This window comes from Bos indicus, chromosome 18 (assembly GCF_029378745.1).
Source record: "Bos indicus isolate NIAB-ARS_2022 breed Sahiwal x Tharparkar chromosome 18, NIAB-ARS_B.indTharparkar_mat_pri_1.0, whole genome shotgun sequence".
Lineage (NCBI taxonomy): Eukaryota > Metazoa > Chordata > Mammalia > Artiodactyla > Bovidae > Bos > Bos indicus.
The window spans coordinates 53082317-53104926 of NC_091777.1; the positions used below are offsets into that span (position 1 = coordinate 53082317).

Genomic DNA, 22610 nt, shown 5'->3' on the forward strand with positions numbered 1-22610 from the left:
GGCTCAGAGAGAGCAGAAACTCAAGGAACTGGGAGGTGGACCCTTCCATCCTGACTACAAAGACCTGGTCTTCATTTAGTTTGAGACGAAAAATCAAAGAGTCCACAAATTAAGGATTCTCAGGTTCTAAGAGATAAGAGATGGGGGCTGAGGAGGGAAGTGGGGGCCTCACATCTCATCCTAAACCTTCTCCCTCTCCTTCTACCTCAGTTTTTGAGGATTCAGTGAGAAAATGAATCGACAGGGGTCAACAGAGTGTTTAATAAATGCCTTGTTGTTGTTCAGTCACTCAGTGGTTTCTGACTCTTTACAATCCCACGGACTGCAGCACGCCAGGCTTCCCTGTCCTTCACCATCTCCCGGAGCTTGCTCAAACTCATGTCCATTGAGTCGGTGATGCCATTCAACCATCTCGTCCTCTGTGGTCCCCTTTTCCTCCTGCCTTCAATCATTCTCAGCATCAGGGTCTTTTCTAATGAGTCAGCTCTTTGCATCAGGTGGCCAAAGTATTGGAGCTTCAGCTTCAGCATCAGTCCTTCCAATGAATTTTCAGGGATTTCCTTTAGGACTGACTGATTTGATCCATTATTATTACTATTATTCTCTGATTAGAAATTCTCTGTGCTGTGTGCTTAGTCGCTTCAGTCGTGTCTGACTCTATGCCACCCCATGGACTGTAGCCCTCCAGGCTCCTCGGTCCATGGGGATTCTCCAGGCAAGAATACTGGAACAGGTTTCCATGCCCTGCTCCAGGGGCTCTTCCCAACTCAGGGATCGAACCCAGGTCTCCCGCACTGCAGGCAGATTCTTTACCGTCTGAGCCACCAGGGAAGAAATTCTCTAGGTATGGGCATATTTGTAATCACAAATAGGCCAGTTTCCTGGCCGGGGCGTGGCCAGGAAGCCAGGGGGCATGGCCTGGATCCCTTGAGAGACGGAGGGAGGGTCCGACCCACCAGGGCCCAGCCCCGCGCGCAGCCCTGGCTAGGTAGCGGCTTCTCTCCAGCCCTGCTCTGGGCAGCTGCTGCAGCCATGAGCCCCATCTTCTGCCTCACCCCCTGGGGACCCAGAAGCCCCCACCACCTCCTTTGGAAATCTGAGTGTCTCAACTCCAGCCTGATTTCTCTCAGGCCCCTGTTTATGGGGACCCAGGAATTATGTCACCAGATTCCTGCCCCCTCAGACACCCTCCTCCCAACTCCTGCTCTTAGGGGACCCACGGGTCGGGGCACGCTGTGTTTCTTCTCTGGGACAGAAGGGTCGCACTATTTCCCTAACGTTTCCTCCTAGAAGGTTCAGCTCTAACCTTTAATCCCATGCCACGACCAATGACCAAAACTTTGACCCACGACCCAGGAAAGCTACCTCCCAACACCACTCCCCTTCACGGTCTGGGTAGCTAAACTCCAAGCCCCACCCTAGCCCCCAATAAAAGTCCTAGATTTCCCCCAACCCCTCCTCCATTGCTAACTTGGGACCCAGCCCCCCACCCCTCGGCAGAAAGGGCCCAGGCATCGGACCTGCGATTCCCACCCACCCAGGAAGTCCTGTCGCTACCCACCAAAGCCACCCCATCCGGCTTTCCTTTGGGGATCGGACGTGAGAAACCCCATCTCTAAGGAACCCAGGTGCCAGAGCCCCCAGCCCCCGCCCCCGTGGAGCACACGGGTACCGGCAGTCACCTCCCCCGGTTCTCCAGGGCCCGCCCTTACCTCTTCCGCCCCGTCCCGCCCCTACCTGGGGCTGGGCGGTGCCGGGCCTTTCTCCGCAGGTCCCCGTCCCTCCTCCGGCATCAGAAGGACCCATGGCTGCGGCGGCCCTGCGGGGACGACAGTGGGGAGAATCCCGCGCGTTCGGCCGCGCGGTGAGGCTGCTGCAGCGCCTGGAAGAACAATGCGGGGACCCCCGGCTCTCCTCGAGTCCCCCCTCCCTTCGGGACCTGCTGCCCCGCACGGCGCAGCTGCTGCGCCAAGTGGCGCAAGCCCGGCGGGAGGCCGGCGGAGGCGTCCCCGAGGGTCCCGGGGGGCCGTGGGACTTTCTGATGGTCTATCTGGCTAACCTGGAGGCCAAGAGCAGGCAGGTGGCGGCGCTGCTGCCACCCCACGGCCGAAAGATCGCCAACGACGAGCTCTTCCGGGAGGGCTCCAGACTCAGGTGAGCCCTTGCGCCGGGACAAAGGTTGAGATCGTCAGTGGGGCTGCCTCAGGAGTCCCGATCGCAAGCCCTTCTCCGTGAAAGAACCTGAGAAACTAAGCCTCCCAGGTTTTTTTTCCTTCTTTGGGCATGGAGACCCTGAGCTCACCATGTCCCCTTCTTTCTTGGCTCAGAAGCGGGCTGTTCGCCCCGAGGATTTAGACACACATTACGGAACGTGGGGACCCCAGGAAGCTTCCTGCATGGGGAGCACTGGAGAAAGAGCTCTGAAGCCCCCATCACCAACCCTGCCCCGGACACTCTCAGAGCCTGTCTTTAGTTCCTTAGCCTGTCTTTAGTTCCTTGGGTGGCTAGCTCAGGACCTAGGGCTTTTTTTTTTTTTCCTTTTTGTCTGCAGGCTGCCTGCTCTGAATTTCCAAGAAAGGGCTGTTGAGTGACAGGGGCAGAGTTTTGAGGTCTAGAGCCAGAACAAGGCTTGGAACAGTAGCTCTCAACCCCAACAGGCCCCCAAGCCCTTTCTTTAGAGCAAATATTTCCTGGTATCTCTTTAAATCTATCCTGAAATGACATACATTGGGTGAATAACCTACCTACTCATAATTCTTAAAAAAAAAATCACTATAATGCCCAAATTGTAGTATAAGGGAATGATCAAAGGAATGTTCTTTATAATAAAATTATTTATATTTGGAATGAAAATGCCAAGGCACTGTTACAGTTACTCTGGAAGGCAGAATTGACTGGTTCTTCTACACTTGTACCTGGGAGAAATAATCATCCATTACTGAACGAAAGAGACTTCCCTTGACACATAGGATAGTGAATCTCTGTAAAATTCAGAATTGATTTTCAATGTGAAAAAAAATGCTTCTGTAGGGTTAGGACTCTGCTTTCACTGCAGAGCCAGGATTTGATCTCCGGTCAGGGACCTAAGATCCCACAAGCCAAGAAAAGAAAAGCTTATGTAAAATGGAATTGGACTCTAAGCTCAGATCACTGTAACCGAATTTTCCATCTTCACAAATGTGTGATGGGACACTGGAAAGTTGAGTAGGGGGTGGGTAAAATCTTACTGGAGGGGATGCTGCTGCTGCTGTTAAGTCGCTTCAGTCGTGTCCGACTCTATGCGACCCCATAGACTGGCAGCCTGCCAGGCCCAGCCACCCCTGGGATTCTCCAGGCAAGAACACTGGAGTGGGTTGCCATTTCCTTCTCCAATGCATGAAAGTGAAAGGTGAAAGTAAAGTCGCTCAGTCGTGTCTGACTCTTAGCGACCCCATGGATTGCAGCCTACCAGGCTCCTCCGTCCATGGGATTTTCCAAGCAAGAGTACTGGAGTGGGGTGCCATTGCCTTCTCCGACTGGAGGGGATAGTCCCCCACAATCTAGCCTCAAGCAAATTTCTAGAAGTTCCTTAGAAGGGTAGTGTAACTCCACTGAGCACCACTGTTCTAGATTCAGTAGGTTCTAGAAACTAGGAAGCTTAGGGACTCAGTGAATGGCTCAATGGATTTTCTAGAGTCATGAGGTCGTAGCAACTCTTTGATGGAGATTCTAGACCAGGACTTTCTACAAAAATCTAATGGAAGCAACATATGTAGTTTTTCATTTTCCAGTAGACATATTACAAAAAGTTTTTTTAAGCAGGTGAAATGAATTGCAGAAACTTTTAAAAATCCATTATATCCAAAATATTATGAGCTCAACTTATAATCAATAAATATAAGGTGATGCTTAATGCAATAATTCACATTCTTTTTTTTTTTCCTTTTGCACTAGTGAAAGTCACTCAGTCATGTCCAACTCTTTTCAACCTCATGGACTATATGATTCATGGAATTCTCCAGGCCAGAATACTTTCCCTTCTCTAGGGGATCTCCCCAACCCAGGGATCAAACCCAGGTCTCCCGCATTGCAGGCAGATTCTTTACCAGCTAAGCTACCAGGGAAAGGATACCCACTCCACTATTCTGGCCCAGAGAATTCCATGGACTGTATAGTATTATCCATGGGGTAGAAAAGAGTTGGACATGACTGAGCAACTTTCACTTTCACTTTTGCACTGAGTTTCTGAAACCTAGTGTATGTTTCACATTTAGAACACATTTCAAGTTGGACCAGTCACATGTGAATAGTGACTGCGTTACAGACTGTGGGAAGGGAGGATGCTTAGAAACTATCAAGGGTTTCCCTATAAAAAGCATCAAGAATCCAACAGAGCTGGAGGCTATTAATATAAAATAATAAGAACAGTAACTAATTAACATGCCCTGAATGCTGACTGTATACCAGGTTGTGCCTGGCATCTTATGTGCTCATAAGATGGGTAAGAATCCTCATCGTGCACCACCCCCCACCCCACCATGAGGCAGGGGCTGTACTTATCCTGTATTTATACCCATTTCACAGCTGAGGAAACTGAGGCTTGAAGAGGGAAAAAGGAACTTGCCAAAAATCACAGAGCTAAGTGTCAGAGCTATCCTCTGCTGCTCCCCACACCCTGAGTGGTTCCTCAGGGAGGCAGTGAGCAGGAGGAAGCCCAGTGGTTCACCACCCAGGGCTGCTTAAACCAACAGGGAGTCTCTGAGCTCAGACTGCCCTAAATGGCCCCAGCCCCAATGCTCCCCACATCTGACTAGGCAAGGCTTCGGACAGAGACTGGGATTCGTTTGCTGGGGGATGCCTCAGATATGAGGCGGTACCTCCCTTTCCTTCACAGATGGGGAAAGAGAGGTCCCCAGAGGGGACGCGTCAGGACTGTAACAGGTGGTCTCAGAACCGACTTTCATCGTGCACTAACATCTTAGAGGCTGGGGGTGTTCCCCACACAGCGTGAAAGGGTCAGTGGGGCTCCCAAGGTCAAGTCCAAGTCCTCAGAGCCCATCCCCGCAGGCGGCAACTGGCCAAGCTGGCCCTCATCTTCAGCTATATGCACGCGGAGCTGGACGCGCTCTTCCCCGGCGGCAGGTACTGCGGCCACACCTACCAGCTCACCAAGGTCTCCGCCCACACTTTCTGGAGGGAGCGCTGCGGAGCCCGGTGAGTGAGCGCCCACCGCAGGGCCCGCAGCGGCTAGAGCCCCATCCTGCCCCTGACCAGGCGCCCAGGAGTCAGGCGCCAGCCCCTCCTCCTCCAGACCCAGGATCCAGACCCCCAGCTCCTCCTCCTCCAGACCCAGGAGTCAGACCCCAGCCCCTCCCCCAGACCCAGGATCCAGGCCCCCAGCCCCTAGTCCCTCAGACCCAGGAGTGCAGCCCCCGCTCCTTCCCAGGAGCTATGGCTCCCAGAGGCTTCATCTGCACCCCCCCATCCCCACCCCCACCTAGATGTGTGCTGCCCTGGGCTGAGTTTGAGGCGGTCTTATGCATCTGCCACCCTGTGGAGCCAGGCTCCACGGCCCTGGCCTTGCGCTCCACCATCGACCTCACCTGCAGCGGCCACGTGTCCATCTTCGAGTTTGACATCTTCACCAGGCTCTTCCAGGTCAGGGAAGGCCAGGGTCTGAAGCCCAGACTCTTGAGTCCTGGGGAAGGAGAGGTTGGGAGCCCAGACTCCTGGGTCTGTGGGAGGAGGGGCTGGGGGCCTGGACTCCTGAGTCCTGGAGGTGGAAGGGCCTGGAGTCTTCTATGTCAAAGATATTCCTGAGGCCCACTGTGGGTGTGAGTGAGATGTCTGTGTTCTTGGATCCCGGGAGGCACTAGGAGCGCGGGCCACTTCCTCAGCCCCTCCCTGACCTCAGTGCTGCCCCGCCCTAGCCGTGGCCAACACTCCTCAAGAACTGGCAGCTCTTGGCGGTCAACCACCCGGGTTACATGGCCTTCCTCACATACGATGAGGTCCAAGCCCGTCTGCAGACTTTCAGAGACAAGCCAGGCAGGTAAAAGGGCTGGGCCTCGTGAGGAGGAGGCTGCAGGGGTCGCAGGGTCTGGATCCTGGGCTGGGGTGTCTGGGTGACCGAGACATCCTTCAGAAAGTAAGAACTGAAGGGCCATGGTACACGAACTGAAGGGCCGTGGTACACAGGACCCCAGAGAGTCGAGAACTCAGAGGAAGAATGCTGAGTGCCCCTGCCACCTAGGTTGTCCTGGGACCACCTAAACCTACCCACAGTCCAGCAGCTAAAGGGACAATACCCCTGATCCAGCAAGGGGACCCAAAGATCCTGCCCTGGTATACAATCTGTTTCTCATAGGTTAGAACCCACACATCTGTTAAATATTTTGAATGTGAACTCCCACCTGCTGGGAAACCAGACACTTGGGTCCTTAAAGTATTTCAAGCCGGGAGTTTTGAGCCATTGTATCCCAATAGAGGGCTAAAAATTGAGGGACTGAGCTACCTGGAACACCAAGAGGTTAAAGGAATAGGATGTCAGATTTCTGAGTCTTTGCAGGACAGAGGTGCAGGACCCCCAAGATGATATGTTAGCGCTTTTCCAGTTACACTTGAGACTGGTATAAAGGGAAAGAAAAAGGAATGAATCAACGGCCATAACTGAGAAGACCAGGTGTGGATTTCAGGAACAGCTGGATCCAGGTGCTCAAGTGCTGTTGTCAGAAATCAGTTCCTGTCCTTCCCCAGCTTTCCTCTGTGCTAGCCTCATTCTCAGACATAGTCTTTCCTTGTGGTGGCAAATGCTTTCCAGAAGCCACAGCTGTACACCCTACCGGCTTAGCATCCCCTATAGAAATGGGGTGCCTTTCTCCTATTACTTCCAGCAAAAGTCCCCGCGTCGTCTAAACCCAGTGACGGTGGAGGAGGAGCTTAACAGGTAAACTCTGCAGACATTCCCTAAAGTGGGGACAGGGACTAGTAGTGCCTCTTTTGCCTAAAAGGTAGGAAGTTTATGAAGGAGCAAGAATCTAGACACCTGGATCCCCAGCAGGGTGAGGGGCCGGGAGGTTCCAGAGTGGGTCAGCGGTGGCCACTCCCTCCCCCATCCCTTCCTACCTTTTCCTCCAGCTACATCTTCCGGCCCAGCTGCACTCGCCTGGGGAAGTGGGCCATCGGATACGTGAGCTCAGACGGCAGCATCTTGCAGACCATCCCTCTCAACAAACCCCTGTTCCAGGTGCTCCTGGAAGGACAGAAGGAAGGCTTGTGAGTCACCATCCTAGGAAGGATGAGCACGTCTGAGAGCACAGGGTTCGCAGGCGGCATGCCTTTGACAACATAAAATTGCAATACTGCCGTGTTCCAGCAGGTGGCAGGCAGAGGTGCAGGAAGGAACGCCTTGTCAGTTCGCACACAGCTGCCATGTTAAGCTAGCTGCAGGTCTAGGAGGAGTGTGTGGTAGCTAGGCACAACCCCAGAGGTCCCCTTCCTTGGACTTGCACTCAAGGCTTTTGCTTCTAGATATCCATGTCCTGTTCTAGAATCTAGACTGTGAGAGCAGAAGGAGAACTGAGCAATAAAGCTAGACTGGGGTTTTCAGTCTGTAATCTTGGCCGCCCCAGAGCCCCTCTTGCAGGATCTGACTTGTGTGGGACAGGAGGGGTGAAAAAGGTAGACAGCGTTCCTGAGTCTCACCTTGAAGGTTTAACCAGAGCCTCCTTAGCTCCTTATCATATCTATATGATATGCTGAGATAGATAATGGGTGGATCTATGATAGACGGATACATAGATGATAGGAAGAAAGAATAGATGAACAGATAGGCAGCTAGATAGGTAGGTAGGTAGGTAGATGGATGGATGACGTTGGATAGATAGATAGAATGGATGGATGGATAAATAGATATTGGGAGACAGATAAAATGGAGGATAGGTAGATTAGATAGGTGGCTAGATAAGTAGATGGATGGATGGATAGGTAGGTAGATATCCAGTTGTGTGCGTGCTAAGTCCATTCAGTCGTGTCCGACTCTTTGCAACCCCATGGACTGTAGCCCACCAGGCTCCTCTGTCCATGGAATTCTCCAGGCAAGAATACTGGAGTGGGTTCCATGCCCTCCTCCCTGGATCTTCCTGACCCACGGATCGAACCCACGTCTCCTGTATCTTCTGCATGGCAGGCGGATTCTTTACCACTGAGCCACCAGGGAAGCCCGTATTTCTATTTAAAGACGCCTGGTTTAATGTCGGTCGTTGATACATTCGCTTTGAGCTTGTGGCCAGCAGCACGTAGCTCCCGCCTGAACAAAGCTCATCTCCCACACGTATTTTCTCCATGAGGCACATCTTGGCCTTCCCATGCTTAGGCCCCTAGGCAGCACCTCAGCAGTCTGCCCAGGGGCGTTGAAACCAGCGCGGTCACCAGGAGAAGAACACATTTATAATATGAGAGCTCAGAGGAAAAGGCCAAATGCCGCCCGGTCCATCCTCAGCTGTGAGCAGGCCTGGCTGTGAGTGACCGTGAAAGTGCCGCAGGGAGTATGGATGTTGGGCTTCCAAGTGCAGTTTAGCAAGTAGGCAAGTCTGCACATACAAAATCCACAAGTAATGAAAATCTACTGGGCATGTGTGTGTGTATTTATGTAAGCGTGCATGCTCAGTTGCTCAGTCATGTCTGAGTCTTTACAACCCCATGGATTGCAGCACGCCAGGCTTCCCTGGCATGCTATACACCTTAAGCTATATATTATATATATATACTATATACTCTAAGGTTCAGATTTCAGTGGAGGATTCCAGAGTTAAAATAAATGTGAACACCTTCCATCTGGTTTAACCCCTCTGATCTATGTACATGAGAGTGTACATGCACACACACACAATTCTGGAAATGGACAAGTCAAGAGAGAGGTGGGGAGGGGACCCCAAGCTCTCTCTACCTCACAGTGAAACAGTTTCTGGGTCTTTAGACATTGATCCTAGCAGTTCCCCTCTCACTGGGTGTTTATGTGTGGGGACTGAGTCCTGTGTGTTCTCTAAGCACTGTCTTACTGGATCCTCATCACCCATCTTTAGCCTAGGCATGATTACGTCCATTTTACAGAAGAGAAAACTGAGGCCAGTGAGGTAGAGTTGCCCAGTGCTGGTCACTTATGACTTGGATGGGAGACTCAGGGTGTGCAGAGCCTGGGGTGTCCTGGAGCCAGTCACTCAGACCTGGCCCACAGCACGACTGCATGGCCTCAGGCATCGCCTTTCTCATTCAGAGACCCGGTCACCCTCTGTGAAGTAAGAATAGTGTAGACAGACCAGGAGGTCCTTCTAGCCCTGTGGGCCTAAGACTGTAGGATCTGGTCACTCCTGCAATCTGTGACAAAGATGCTATTATGGGGACTTCCCCGGTGGTCCAGTGGATAAAACTCTGCACTCCAAATGCAGGGGGTCCAGGTTTGATCCCTGGTTGGAGAACTAGATCCTGCACGCTGCAACCAAGACGTGTCCCAGCCAAATAACTTTTAAAAAGAAAGGTGAGGGGTGAGCTGTGAAGGAAGCTGGTTTTGCAGTTTTAGGGGGAAAAAAGATGCTTTTACGCTGCGGCCTGAAGACTCTAGGATGAGTGAGGTTCTAGGAGGGCTGGACCTGAGGTTTGATGCTTCCTGGTTCTCATTCGTCTGGAGTTTCCAGAGCTGGAGTCCTTCTTTGGGGGTCTGAGGGGACAACTATCCCCAGGCCGGCCATGTATTTGGGACAGCCGCTCCAGGGTAGGGTGGGGGCGCTGGATGCCCCCCTCCCCGTACCCACCTCCTCCCTTCCCCCAGCTACCTCTACCCAGATGGGAAGAACCACAACCCGGACCTGACCGAACTCTGCCACATGGAACCGCATCAGCACATCCACGTGTCGGAGGTGAGGCCCAGGCCCCCACCCCGGCTCACCTGCCCCCCACCCACACTGCACCGCGGCTCAAGGATCCTCTCCCATGAGTCAGACTCCCAGAAGCCTTCAGGTTCTGTGCTGGCTTGGTGGCCATGTGACCTGGGGTAAATTGCTTGACCTCTCTGTTCCTTCTCTGGAAAACACTGCCCCTCCTGCCTCTTACCCCGGGGGTTTCCTGATAATGAAGCCAGGAAATGATACTGCTGAGATCATCAGGGCAGCTAATGCACTTTGTGCGTTCACCAGTGGCAGCTTTTAGTCTTCCAACCATCCCAAGGGGATGAAATGACAAACAAAATTTCGAGTATGAGTGTATCCCATGCAGAGACTTCCCTGGCAGTCCAGTGGTTAAGACTCTGCACTTCCAGTGCAGGGGGACACAGGTTGGATCCTTGGTCAGGGAACTAAGATCCCACATGCCATGCAGTGCAGTCGAAAATTTTTTTTAATTAAAAAAAAAAATTTAAGGTGTATCTATGCAATATTTGGGACACACTTAGATCTCAAAATGTGATCACTGCTCATCCAAAAATCAAATTTAACAGGGCATCCTGTATGTTTATTGGCTGAATCTGGCAACCCTGAGTGTAGACCAGCCCCAGAGAACAAGTCTGATAACGAAAGTACATGTAGGAGGCAGCTGGACACACAGCCTTGAACCTGGGAGAGGGTTCAATCAAGGCTGGTGCTGAGGTTCGGGACTCAGTCCCAGTGGCCCGACTTGCCTGCTCGAGGCTGACAGCACCTCTGCTTCCGGTGGTCCCCTTCTCACCTGGCAGGAGCAGCTGCAGCTCTACTGGGCCATGGACTCTACGTTTGAGCTCTGCAAGATCTGTGCCGAGAGCAACAAGGACGTGAAGATAGAGCCCTGCGGGCACCTGCTCTGTAGCCGCTGCCTGGCTGCCTGGCTGGTGGGTGTGACCCCGGCCTGCCTTCCCCACCTCCACCCTGTCCCCCACCCCTTTCTTCCAATAGAGCATCTCCCCTGAAGGCCGGAGGAGAAGGGGACGACAGAGGATGAGATGGTTGGATGGCATCACCAACGTGATGGTAATGAGCTTGAGCAAGCTCCGGGAGTTGGTGATGATGGACAGGGAAGCCTGGCGTGCTGCAGTCCGTGGGGTCGCACAGAGTCGGACACGACTGAGCGACTGAACTGAGAGCACCTCCCACATTCCTCGTCGACCACATGGGGAAACCGAGGCCCAGGGAGAGCAGAGGCTTGCTCCACCTGTGCCTCTGTCTCTCTCGCTCTACACCGGTCGCCTCTGTTTCTCCGTCTCCAGTTACATTATTCATGGAAAACGCTGCATTGGCCCCAATGGGAGACAGTGGTGTCTGCGGGACTGGCCACATTTAACATGCCCCGGGCATTTCGAGCCTGTAGCAGTCCCTCGCTGGGTGATCTGGACCAGTGGCTTTACCTCTCTGAGCCTTATCTGCCTTCTCAGGGGAATGCGGCTGAGGCTAGTGACCTCCCAAGGGAGGATTCAGGCCTCTGGGTAGAGGGAGCCCCTGTGGGTAAAGGGTGCCTAATAAACAGCTTATCCTTTGTGATGTAAGTGTTTGGCCTTAAGCTTTTGATTGGGGAGATTATCATAACAAAGACATCCCTCTTCCGGACTCAGCAACTAGCAAAACAACTAGATCAGGGACTATCAAGCCCTGAGCCTTGAAGTTTCCCCTGAAAAAGCCCTAGGTAACTGAGCATGGAGTGTCCTGCTTCTCTCTTCAGTCCCTGCTTCTTCCTCTTCTGCTTTAAATTTGCCAGTCAACAGTGAGCACCCGAAATCCTAGGCACCCCACTCCACCCCCAATAAAGGCAGAGCCCCAGGTCTGCCTCCTCTGCCCTCTACTCTCCAGGACCTCTGAGTAGTAAGTTTTGTTCTTCAAAAGTTCCCTGATGGTTGATGCTGAGATGCGCCCGGCAGTCTTAAGAACCAAACGGCTGGTCCAGCCGACACTGGCCCCAGTGGTGATGGCAGGTGGTGTCTATGGGCGCCCCCGCCCCACAATGAATACATACAGGCCAGGCAAGTGTCTCAGGCATTCCTTTTGTTGCTCAGTCGCTCAGTTGTGTCTGACTCTTTGTGACTCTATGGACTGCAGCACACCAGGTTTCCCTGTCTTTCACCATCTCCTGGAGTTTGCTCAAACTCATATCCATTTGATAGAGTCGGTGATGCTATTTAATCATCTCATCCTCTGTCACCCTCTTCTCTGCCCTCAATCTTTCCCAGCATCAGGGTCTTTTCCAATGAGTCGGCTCTTAGCATCAGGTAGCCAAAGTATTGGAGCTTCAGCATCAGTCCTTCCAATGAATATTCAGGGTTGATTTCCTTTAGGCTTGACTGGTCTGATTTCCTTGCAGTCCAATGGAATCTTAGGAGTCTTCCCCAGGCATTCCTACCCCATAGTATCCCTACCCTGAATATTCATTGGAAGGACTGATGCTGATGCTCCTCCTGACCTCAGGCAGCCCCTCCTTCCCATCCTACATCTCTCTCTCTCCATCTTTCTCTCTTCCTTCTCCTCTCTCTCTCTCTGTTTCCCTCCCTCTGTCCTCCCCACATGACTCGGTGGAGGATAAAGGCCCCTGTCATCCCAGGGGACATGGTGGGAACAGGGAGACCCTGATCTTTTCCCTCTCCACCTTCCCCAGTGCTCAGACAGCCAGACCTGCCCCTTCTGCCGCTGCGAGATCAAGGGCCAAGAGGCTGTGAGTATCCATCAGTTCCACGTCAGTGCCACTGTGGAGGACCCAGAGCACAGCAGTGATGAGGAGGAGCTGGAGCAGGTGAGCAGGGCCAGGCAGGAGCTGGAACGGGAATCCCTAGGATCTAAGGGAGGAGGGATGGGGGCCTGGACCCCTGGGTCTGAGAGAGGAGGGAGCTGGTGACAGGCTTCTGGGGTCCCAAGGACACAAACTTTCACCTCCCCTACGGTCTGGGGCTATGACTTTCTCTAGTATAACCCTCCTGAGGGTAGGACTTTGTCTCATTCTTCATTCTACCTCCAAAGCCTACAAAGCACCTGAATGCTGGGCCTCCTGGCAGGGGCACATGTAGATGAACAGAAAATGACGGCTCACACGCCCTCCCCACCCTCTGTCTCCCTTAGATGGCCCCTTCAGGTCCTCCCCTGCCCCCTCGGCTGGATCTGTGTCCCAAGAGCCCCAGCAGCAAAGGCCAGCTGAACGTGGTGAGTGGGGCACTGGTCTGGGGTAGGCAGGCAGCTCCCGTTCACCCCTGGGGTCCCCAGTCTGGCCGGATGCCTAGGAGTGCAGGCCAGGCACCCATTTTTTGCACCCATTTACAGATGCCATCTGACATCCATACCTCTATGGCCTCTTTTCTTCTTCTCTCCCTTACGCACCCCACCTCACTGGCTTTCTGGCTCCTCTTGCAGCATCCCAGGCATGCCCTACCCCAGGGCCTTTCACCAGCTGTTCCCTCTGCTTAGATCTCCTTTCCCAAGCTTCACTTTCCCATCCCCTCCTTAGGGAGGCCTTCCCTGACCACCTATTGAAAATAGCGCCCCCATGGGGCTACCTTGGACTGTGCTGGTGGCTCAGACAGTAAAGAATCTGCCTACAATGAAGGAGACCTGGGTTCGATCCCTGGGTTGGGAAGATCCCCCAGAGAAGGGAATGGCTACCCACGCCAGTATTCTTGTCTGGAAAATCCCACAGATAGAGGAGCCTGGTGGGCTACAGTCCATGGGGCTGAAAAGAGCTGGACACAACGGAGGACTAACAGGTTCACTTTCTGGGGCTTCCCTGGTGGTCCAGCGGTAAAGACTCCTAGCTTCCCTTTCAGGGAGCACGGGTTCAATCTCTGGTCGGGACGTTCCGCATGCTATGGGGTGTGGCCAAAAAAGAAAATGGTGCCCCTCACCCGCACCCTCCCGTCCCTCCAAGCCCACCTGTCTGAACTCCCCCTGTGCGTTCACCAGGCTGGCAGAGCATATAACCCATTGTTTTCTGTCACCATCAGCAGGTTGTCATCTTCCCGAAAGTTAGGACTTTGCCCCATTCTCTGTTATGTGAACCGTGCCTGACACACAGTAGGTGCTCAAGAAACAGACATTGAATGAGCCAGTGGAGTGAGCCTTCCCCATAGCCCTAGGAAGTCGAAAATGTTTCTCTCCTCATTTTCCAGAAGAAGAAAAAAAAAAAAAACTCAGAGAGGAGACTGCACCTGCCCAAACACACAGCCTGAAAGAAGAGAAAACCCTTAAACAAAACAAAACCAAAAAATCTGTTTATTTTCTTAGCAAGCCCCCACCTTGCTTTTTTTTCCCCCTGCACTCTTCACCCAAGCATTTTCCAAGTCCCGGCTTCCTGGCGTGGGGGCGGGGGGTAAGAGGAGGTCTCTGTTAGGTTTCAGGCTGAATACACACCAGATCCAATCGATACTGGGCAGTCTTCAAACAAACAGCTCAGGAAGTCCGGGAACATTATTCGACCACAGAAAACAGGAGAGCCAGCCGGGGAGAGGGGGGCCGGGGAGAGGGGGAGGCGGGCGGTGACACCAGCCAGGGAAGCTAAAAACAGATCTCGACCTGCAGCCAAAACCAAATGGAAACAGTGAGAGGTACTCAGCCGGCTCCCAGCGGACGATGAAAGGGACACAGGGCAACGGGCCCCTCTGGCCAGAGGGTCGCACCGTCCCTGAGGCTGTGCCCTCCGCCCGGCAGACTCTTTCCTCCTCTGCCCAGACCCTTCCCAGTTCAAATTCCAGCCAACTCTTCTTCCTTCATTGCTTGAAACATGCTGCAGGAGGGAGCCCCGGCCTGTTATTTCCCAGCAAGGTGACTGTCATAATGAAAATAGCTCATCTATGTGTGTATAACTCTTGCTGTAGGCCTAGGGCTACATTTTTTTTTTTTTTTAATTTTTGGCCATGCCACGCAGCATGCAGGATCTTTTTGTTCCCTGACCAGGGATCAAACCCATGCCCCCTGCAGGGGAAGTGCGAAGTCTTAACCACTGGACTGCCAGGGAAGCTCCTGGCACGGTTTTGTTTTGTTTTGGTTTTGCTGCACCGGGTCTTCATTGCTTTGCGTGGGCCTTCTCTAGTGGCGACCAGTGGGGGCTACTTGTAATCAAGGTGCCTGGGCTCCTCGGGCATCTCTAGCTGTGGCCCATGGGCTTAGTTGCTCGGTGGCATGTGGAATCTTCCCAGGCCAGGGATCGAACCCTTGTCCCCTGCATTAGCAGGCCTATTCCTATCCACTGTGCCACCAGGGAAGTCCCTCCCTGGTGCTGATTTTTAATGCTGTCATTTAGTTGCCATGACAATCTGATAAGGTAGATGCTATTATGACCCCTATTACATAGAGGAGTACACTGAGGCTCCAAGATCCGAAGGCCACCCAGCTCAAGGATGTGAGAGTCAGGCCCCTGGCTTCAGACTCCAGAGTCCATCCTTGTTTTTCTTGTCTGTGAAATGGGCGTGATGCCAGTCCTTGCCATATGGGTATGATGAATCCCCTGACTGGGCATGCTCCCTCACAACGCTGTTCTCCAGCAGAGAAATCCCCCTTCGGGGCTTGAAACAGTCATTCAAAGGGACCCAGGCACCTTGCTGAGGCCACTGGGGATCTCTCTCATCCTCAGTGCCTACACGTGGAGTATATGGGGGCAAGCATGGCATGGGCCCCATGGGTTGTGAGGAAGTCAGCAAGATTGGGCATTTGTAACCTGAATCAGATCCCCTCCCTCACCTCTCAGAAGCCCCCAAGACCTCAGGACTCCAAGAATTAAAGCCACCGTCCTCTCCATCAGCCCATAAGGCCTGGGGATCGGACCCCTCCCCACCGCTCTGACCTCCCAGCACCCCCTCAACTCCTTTCCAGCATCAATGGACTCCTTACTGGTCTAACAAAACCAGCAAGCCCACCACCCACTGCAACACTTCTGCTCACATCTTTCTTGCACTCAGAATTCTGCTCAATTTCCGCCTCCTCCAAGAAGCTTTCCCCAGTCACCCTCAGGTCCGATCACCACCCTCTTCACATTTCCTTGTTCATGCACTAATGACTCATGTTAAACCTCTTCCTTAATAGACTATTGGCTCCATGAGGACAGAGATTTTTGTCTGTCTAGTTCCTGCTGTCTCTTCAGAGCCCACAACAGTGGCTGACACACTGTAGCTACTCAGGAAATTTGTGGGATGGATGGATGAATAAACAAATGAATAGGTAGATTGCTGGGTAGATGGGTGGATGAACAGATGGATGGATGGACAGTCGGACAGATGGATGGATGAGGGGATAGAAGGGGGAATGGCTGGATGGGTAGATATCTGGATGAATGGGTAGATATCTGGATGGATGGGTAGATATCTGGATGGCTGGGTGGATAGGTAAGAAGATGGGTAGATGGATGGATGGATGGACAGATGGATGGAAGGGTGGATGGATAGATGGATGGATGGGTGAATGGATGGATGGCTAGGTGAGCAGATGGGTGGATGGATGGATGGCTAGATGGGTGGATGGGTTGATGGATGGACAGATGGATGGGAGGGTGGATGGATAGATGGATGGATGGGTGAATGGATGGATGGCTAGGTGAGCAGATGGGTGGATGGATGGGTAGCTAGACGGGTGAATGGATGGATGGATGGGTGGAGGTAGGGATGGGTGGATGGATGGGTGGAGGTAGGGATGGGTGAATGGATGGGTGGATGTATGGATAGACAAACAAAAATTTTTTCTACTCAAGCCAGAGGTGTTAGGGGAACAAAACAGCATGGACTAGGGACAAGACCCTACCATGCTGCCCCCGAGTGCACACCCCTGCTCCGCCATCACATGTAACCCCTGTCCAGGCCTGTGAGATGAAGTACTGCTGCAGCTTATCTGTGAGATTTCTTAATCTCCTCCCCTGCAGGCACCTCCGACCCTTCCCAGACTTCGAGCTCCTCTTCCCTTGCCAAGATTCTGGACTGCGGCTTCAGCCCCGTGGGAAGTCACCTCCAGCCCCCAGGCCAGGGAGGGAGCCCGAGGGTGAGTGCAGAGGGCAGCTGGGGCTGGGACTCCGGGGTCTGAGGGAAGAGGGGGTGGGGGCCAAAGGGGAACCCTGGTGCTAGGAAATCGACGTCGCCTTTAAACTCTTGCCATCGCAGAAACTCCTGAAGCGAAAGTCTCCCCTTCCATGTGCCCCTGAGGGATCCGTGAAGGCCTGGATGCCAGGTGAGGCGCCCTTCCCACCCAGGCTCCTGCCCTCAGCCTGGCCCTGCTCACCCCACCCCATCTTGCTGTGATACTATCTAAACCGCCTCTCTTTCTGCCCCACAGGGCACCAAGATGTGCTGCGTGAAGGGAGCCCCAGGGGCTGGAAGGGGTTTACAATGCAAAATAAACTGCCGAGCCCAGTCTGTCCTCTGGTGTGTGGAGTGTGGCAGCCACTAGGGGGCAGCTTGGCGTAGGTGGCGGTGCCCGAGGCCTGATCCCCACCTGCTTAACACAAGCCTCTGGGTTCCCAGAGTCAAGAGTGGAGGACCCAGCTCCTCTGGATCCAGGAGTCTAGACACCCAGACCCCTCCCCTCTCAGACCCAGAAATCCCGCCCTCAGGACTTAGAACTTGGGAATTCTCAGAGAATCAAGCATCAGACTGCCTTTCCTCATCATGGCAAAAAAAAAAAAAAATCCTGAACCCAGACCCAGATGCTGCTGCTGCTAATTGCTAAGTCATGTCCCACTCTTTGCAACCCTGTGGACTGAGCCTGCCAAGCTCCTCTGTCCATGGGATTTCTCCCAGGCAAGGATACTGGAGTGGGTTGCCATTTCCTTCTCCAGGGGATCATCCCTGACCCAAGGATTGAACAGGAGCCTCCTGCTTGGCAGGCAGTTTCTTTACCACTGAGCTACCAGTGAAGTGAAAGTGAAAGTCACTCAGCCGAGTCCAACTCTGTGACCCCATGGACTATATAGTCCATGGAATTCTCCAGGTCAGAATACTGGAGTGGGTAGACTTTCCCTTCTCCAGGGATCTTCCCAACCCAGGGATCAAACCCAAGTCTCTCAGGAGCGACTTTCACTTTCACTTTCTTTACCAGCTGAGCCACAAGGGAAATCCAAGAATACTGGAGTGGGTACCCTATCCCTTCCTTCTCCAGTGGATCTTCCCGACCCAGGAATCCATCCAGGGTCTCCTGCACTGCAGGTGGATTCTTTACCAACTGAGCTATCAGGGAAGCCCTCAAACCCAGATACCCAAGTTCTAATTCTCTTAGACAAAAAGCCCCCACGTTTCCTTGAGAGTGACACACCCAGTCTTCCCACAATCCATTCTCATCTCTCCTCCTTTCCTGGTGGGATCCTTCTTCCAAAGTAGCAATGGAAGTGTCTCCCCACTGCATCACTAATCCTGAAGGAACCCAAGCCTCCCTCTGCCTAAGTTTAAATCAGTTGCCATCCCGGCAGCCCCCACCCTGTGCTCAGTCCCAGGCCAGGCAAGGAGGGCAACGTAGAGGGCTGCAGGAACCCGGAGCAAATAGCTGATTCAGTTGAGGCGGTCAGGGAGGGCTTCTAGAAGGAGGGAACATCTAAGCTGCATCTAAAAAGATGAGTTAAAAGGTAATTCAGTGTAAACAGAATATGGAAGCATGCGTCACAGATTTAGTTACAAGGAACAGAAGCCTCCTCTGGGGCAGGAAGGGAATTGATTGAGAGGACTTGGGATCACTCACAGATTCCCAGAAGTGATTAGAGAATCAGGATCGGAAAGTGATCGAGGGAACACGACGGGCAGCTGGCTTCCAACCATAACCCAGCCATGGTCACACCACAGAACGTGTCTGAAGGGGATACGCTGGGGCCTCAGTGACCACTAGATGCTGGTCATCTCTCTGCCTCTGCCACCCCAGAATAGGCTAGCTGTTGCATGGAACAAATCACACCGAAACTTTTATTTTAATATAATTTTATTTATTTATTTAGGGCCACGCTGGGTCTTCATTGCTTTGCGCAGGCTTTCTCTAGTTGTGGCGAGCGGGGGCTACTCTTCATTGTGGTGCCCGGGCTTCTCATGGCAGTGGCTTCTCTTGTTGCAGGGCACAGGCACGAGGCACACAATCTTCAGTACTTGCAACACGTGGGCTCAGGAGTTGCGGCTCGTGGGATCTAGAGCACAGGCTCAATAGCTGTGGCCCAGGGGCTTAGTTGCCCCGAGGCATGTGGAATGTTCCAGGACCAGGGATCGAACCTATGTTCCTTGCAGGCAGACGGATTCTTATCCACTGTGCCACCAGCCAAGTCCAACACAGGATCTTATTTGTGCGCAACAGTAAGGGTTTTGGGTGGTTCTGGCGCAGGGTGCAATAGAGTGGTGCTTGGAGCAGGGCAACTGGGGACTGGACAGACACCCCTCTGCTGTCTCAGACCTCTCCACGTGCTCTCCACACTTGCTAGTTTGGGCTTCCTCGCAGCATGGCTGCCTCAAGGTAGTCAGAGTGCTTACATGGTGGCTGAAGTCTTCACAGGAGATATTCCAGTGACACAGACAGAAGTTACATTGTTTTTTCTACCTAATCTTGGAACTCATGAATGAAGTATTCTTTTTTTTTTTTTTTTTGCTCAAGCTGCATCTGCGTTGTGGGACATGGGCTTTCTTTAGTTTCAGTGCTAGGGCTTAGTTTCCCCTCGGGATGTGGGATCTTAGTTCCATGACCAAGGATCAAACCTATGTCCCCTGCATTGGAAGGCAGATTCTTAGCCACTGGACCACCAGGGAAGTCCCCAGTTCTGCCACATTCTAATGGTTAGATGCACAGATTTAAAAGGAGGGGACGTGTTTAACAGATAGACCCTCACCTCTCAATGGAAAGACGGTCAAGTTCAGCTTGTAGGAGAGCATGTGGGATGAGAGCTCTTGTCATAGCCATCTTTGAAAAGCTGCACCTGTCCATCTGCTGTCGAGGGCATAGATTAGCCAGTCTTGGCTTGTTTGGTATTAGCACCTGATTCCAAGGTAGAGTGGGGTTCACCAGGCTTAGCTCATCTGAGCTACAACGAGGCAGGAAAGAAATATCTGTTTGGTTTCAACAGAGGGTAACAGGCTTTTGGATGGCAAGGATTTTTTTTTTAATGTGGGGTGAGGTTGTGTGCATGCTAAGTCGCTTCAGTTGTGTCTGACTCTTTGCAACCCTATGGACTGTAGCCCGCCAGGCTCCTCTGTCCGTGGGGATTCTCCAGACAAGAATACTGGAGTGGGTTGCCATGTCCTCCTCCAGGGGATCTTCCCAACCCAGGGATTGAACCTACGTCTCTTACGTCTTCTGCATTGGCAGGCAGGTTCTTTACCACTAGCGCCGCCTGGGAAGCCCTGAAGGGGGTGCAGCTGCTAGCTAACCCACCTCCACAAAAGGCCATTGTAATCCACCCCTTTGAATGTTCAGCATCAGTAGGTATCCTTTACTTTAGACTGACATTCTCTTCCCCAAATAGTTCTTTTTTTAATATTTATTTTTATTTATTATTTTGGCTGTGCCAGGTCTTAGTTGCAGCATGTGAACTCTAAGTTGTGAAATATGGGATCAAGTTCCCTGACCGGGGATCGAACCTCAGCCCCCTGCATTAGGAGTTCAGAGTCTTAGCCACTGGGCCACCAGAGAAGTCTCCAACCTCAAAACCTCTTATCAGAGCTCTCCTTGCACAATTAAGTCTTGTCCAAATAAAAATACATCATGCCGGCCCCCAAGACAACACAAACTCTCAGTAGTTACATTTTCCAGATGCAAGTCTAGAATCATGGGGGAGTAGACATTCCCCCTCCAAATACATCATGACTCCCCTGTATTCCACAATCTGTGAACTAGTTTAGAGTAACCGGCCCACGCTGTGGGTTTCCCCGGTGGCTCAGCGGTAAAGAATCTGGCTGGGTTCGATCCCTGGGTCAGGAAGATCCCCTGGAGGAGGAAATGGCAACCCACTCCAGGATTCTTGCCTGGGAAATCCCATGGACAGAGGAGCCTGGCGAGCTACAGAGTCGGAAGTGACTGAGCACACACACACATCCCACACTGTATCCAAGATAATAGGATAAAGGTATAGAAATACGGGGCTTATTACTTAAAATGTCTAAGTAGGTACATATGAGACAGCAATGGAATTAGAAAATTCATTGATTTCAGGCATAGTCAGCTCCTTACACCAAGCACCGTTCTAGACACTGGGGATACAGTGGTGAACTAAAGTTCCCGTTCTCTTGGAGCTTCTGTTTTGTGTAAAACAATAAAAAATAAATATGTGGCAGGGACAAGTGCTGCAGAGGAAAAATGTAGCGAGATAAAGGGCTGGGTTAGTTGCTGTATTAGAAAGGATGGTTAAGGGAAGCTCTGTGATAAGATGATGCGGTAGAGATTTGAAGCCAAACAGGGAGAGAGAGATGGCAGGAAAGAATGTCCCACAAGAGGGAAGAGCAAGAGCAAAGGCCCTGAGGCTGGAACAAGCCTGGCGATGAAGAGCATGGAGTCAGAGATCAATGTGGCAGTAATAGAGCTAGCAAGGTGGGGCAGAGAAGACGAAGATGAGGCCGGGGAGGCAATGAGGACCAGATCCAGGACATTGTGCACCATGGAAAGGACTTCAACTTTTACTCAGAAGGAGAAGATCTCTGCGGAAGGGTGACAGGGGCTGACTCACATTTTAATGGGATCCTTCCGGCTGTTTTATGGAAGTAAATTGTAGGGGACAAAGACAGATATTTCAGTACTAGTTGGTGCAAGTCCTCAAGGAAACGGCCCTGGTATTTATGACTTTCCTCCTTCGTACATACTCCATACACCCCCATGTTTATGAACCAGAACCAGAACCCCGGCTGGTTGGATTCTTATGGAAGGTAGAAGGGGGCTGTTGAGGAAAGGGTATACCTAGCAGCCCGAGCAGAAGGTGTATAAGCCAGGGGCAGGGGAGCTGGGGAGTGGGTGCCTGGGGTCCCTGTGTGAAAGCTAGTGCCAGGGAGCTCTTTTGTCCACTCTCGAGTTTGCAGGTGTGTTGGGCGATGAGCCGGTCTGGGTGGGGTTTGCGTGTGAGCCTGTGTACTTCTGTGTTTGAGCCTTGCAAACCTTCCCTGAGTTCTTGCTCCATGTCTTGCCTGGCCTGGACAGTACTGGGGACGCAGTATTGACCACAGCAGCCCTGGCCCTTCCCATACTGGCTCTCAGTCCAGTGGGGGAGACAAACTCATCCCCAGACAGAACTGACCCAGAATGGGCAGGGCTGGGTGGGGGAGCCCAGAGGTGGGCACTTGACTCAGCCAAGGAGAGCACAGAGGGCTTCCTGGAGAAGGGGAGCTAACACTACAAGGTCACCTCTCCCAACTATAACAATCGCTCTCCTGTGTGGACAAAGTAGCCTTGACCAGTCTAACCAATAACCCCTGTGCTGACCTACAATCTAAGATGTCCCTGGTGCCTGACCAGTTGTCCCCCTTCTGCCCGTCCACCCCCACATCTGATCAGAGGCCTGGGGAAAGTCTCCCAGCATGACCAGCTGCCCCTTACTAGCCAGTGTTAAGGGCTAGCTTCTCCTGGGTAACCAGTGAAATCTCACCCCACCCCCATCCTCTGGCCAGCATCTAGGAATTTTGTCCCAGCCAGGCCTGCCTTGTAAGGAGCCCTGGACACTCTGATCTGTGATCCCAAGTCTGACCTGTGACCCTTCCTTGTGACCCATGG

At 52.6% G+C, this 22610-nt stretch overlaps 1 protein-coding gene and 1 long non-coding RNA gene across 2 annotated transcripts; one reads left to right on the forward strand and one right to left on the reverse strand.

Moving 5' to 3' along the window:
• Positions 1–237: 237 nt before the first annotated feature.
• Positions 238–1792, reverse strand: LOC139177142 (uncharacterized). Its single transcript, XR_011561621.1, has 2 exons — positions 1713–1792; positions 238–535 (listed from the first exon to the last, which is right to left on the reverse strand). It is a non-coding gene; the product is annotated as an uncharacterized lncRNA (long non-coding RNA).
• CBLC (Cbl proto-oncogene C) lies at positions 1723–17308 on the forward strand. Its single transcript, XM_019979802.2, has 12 exons — positions 1723–2154; positions 5047–5193; positions 5481–5637; positions 5910–6031; positions 7117–7254; positions 9806–9893; positions 10703–10834; positions 12586–12720; positions 13044–13124; positions 16822–16937; positions 17057–17123; positions 17229–17308. Exons 1-11 carry the CDS (start codon positions 1805–1807, stop codon positions 17064–17066), a joined length of 1476 nt encoding a protein of 491 aa, XP_019835361.2. The 5' UTR covers positions 1723–1804; the 3' UTR covers positions 17067–17123; positions 17229–17308.
• The last annotated feature ends 5302 nt before the right edge of the window (positions 17309–22610 follow it).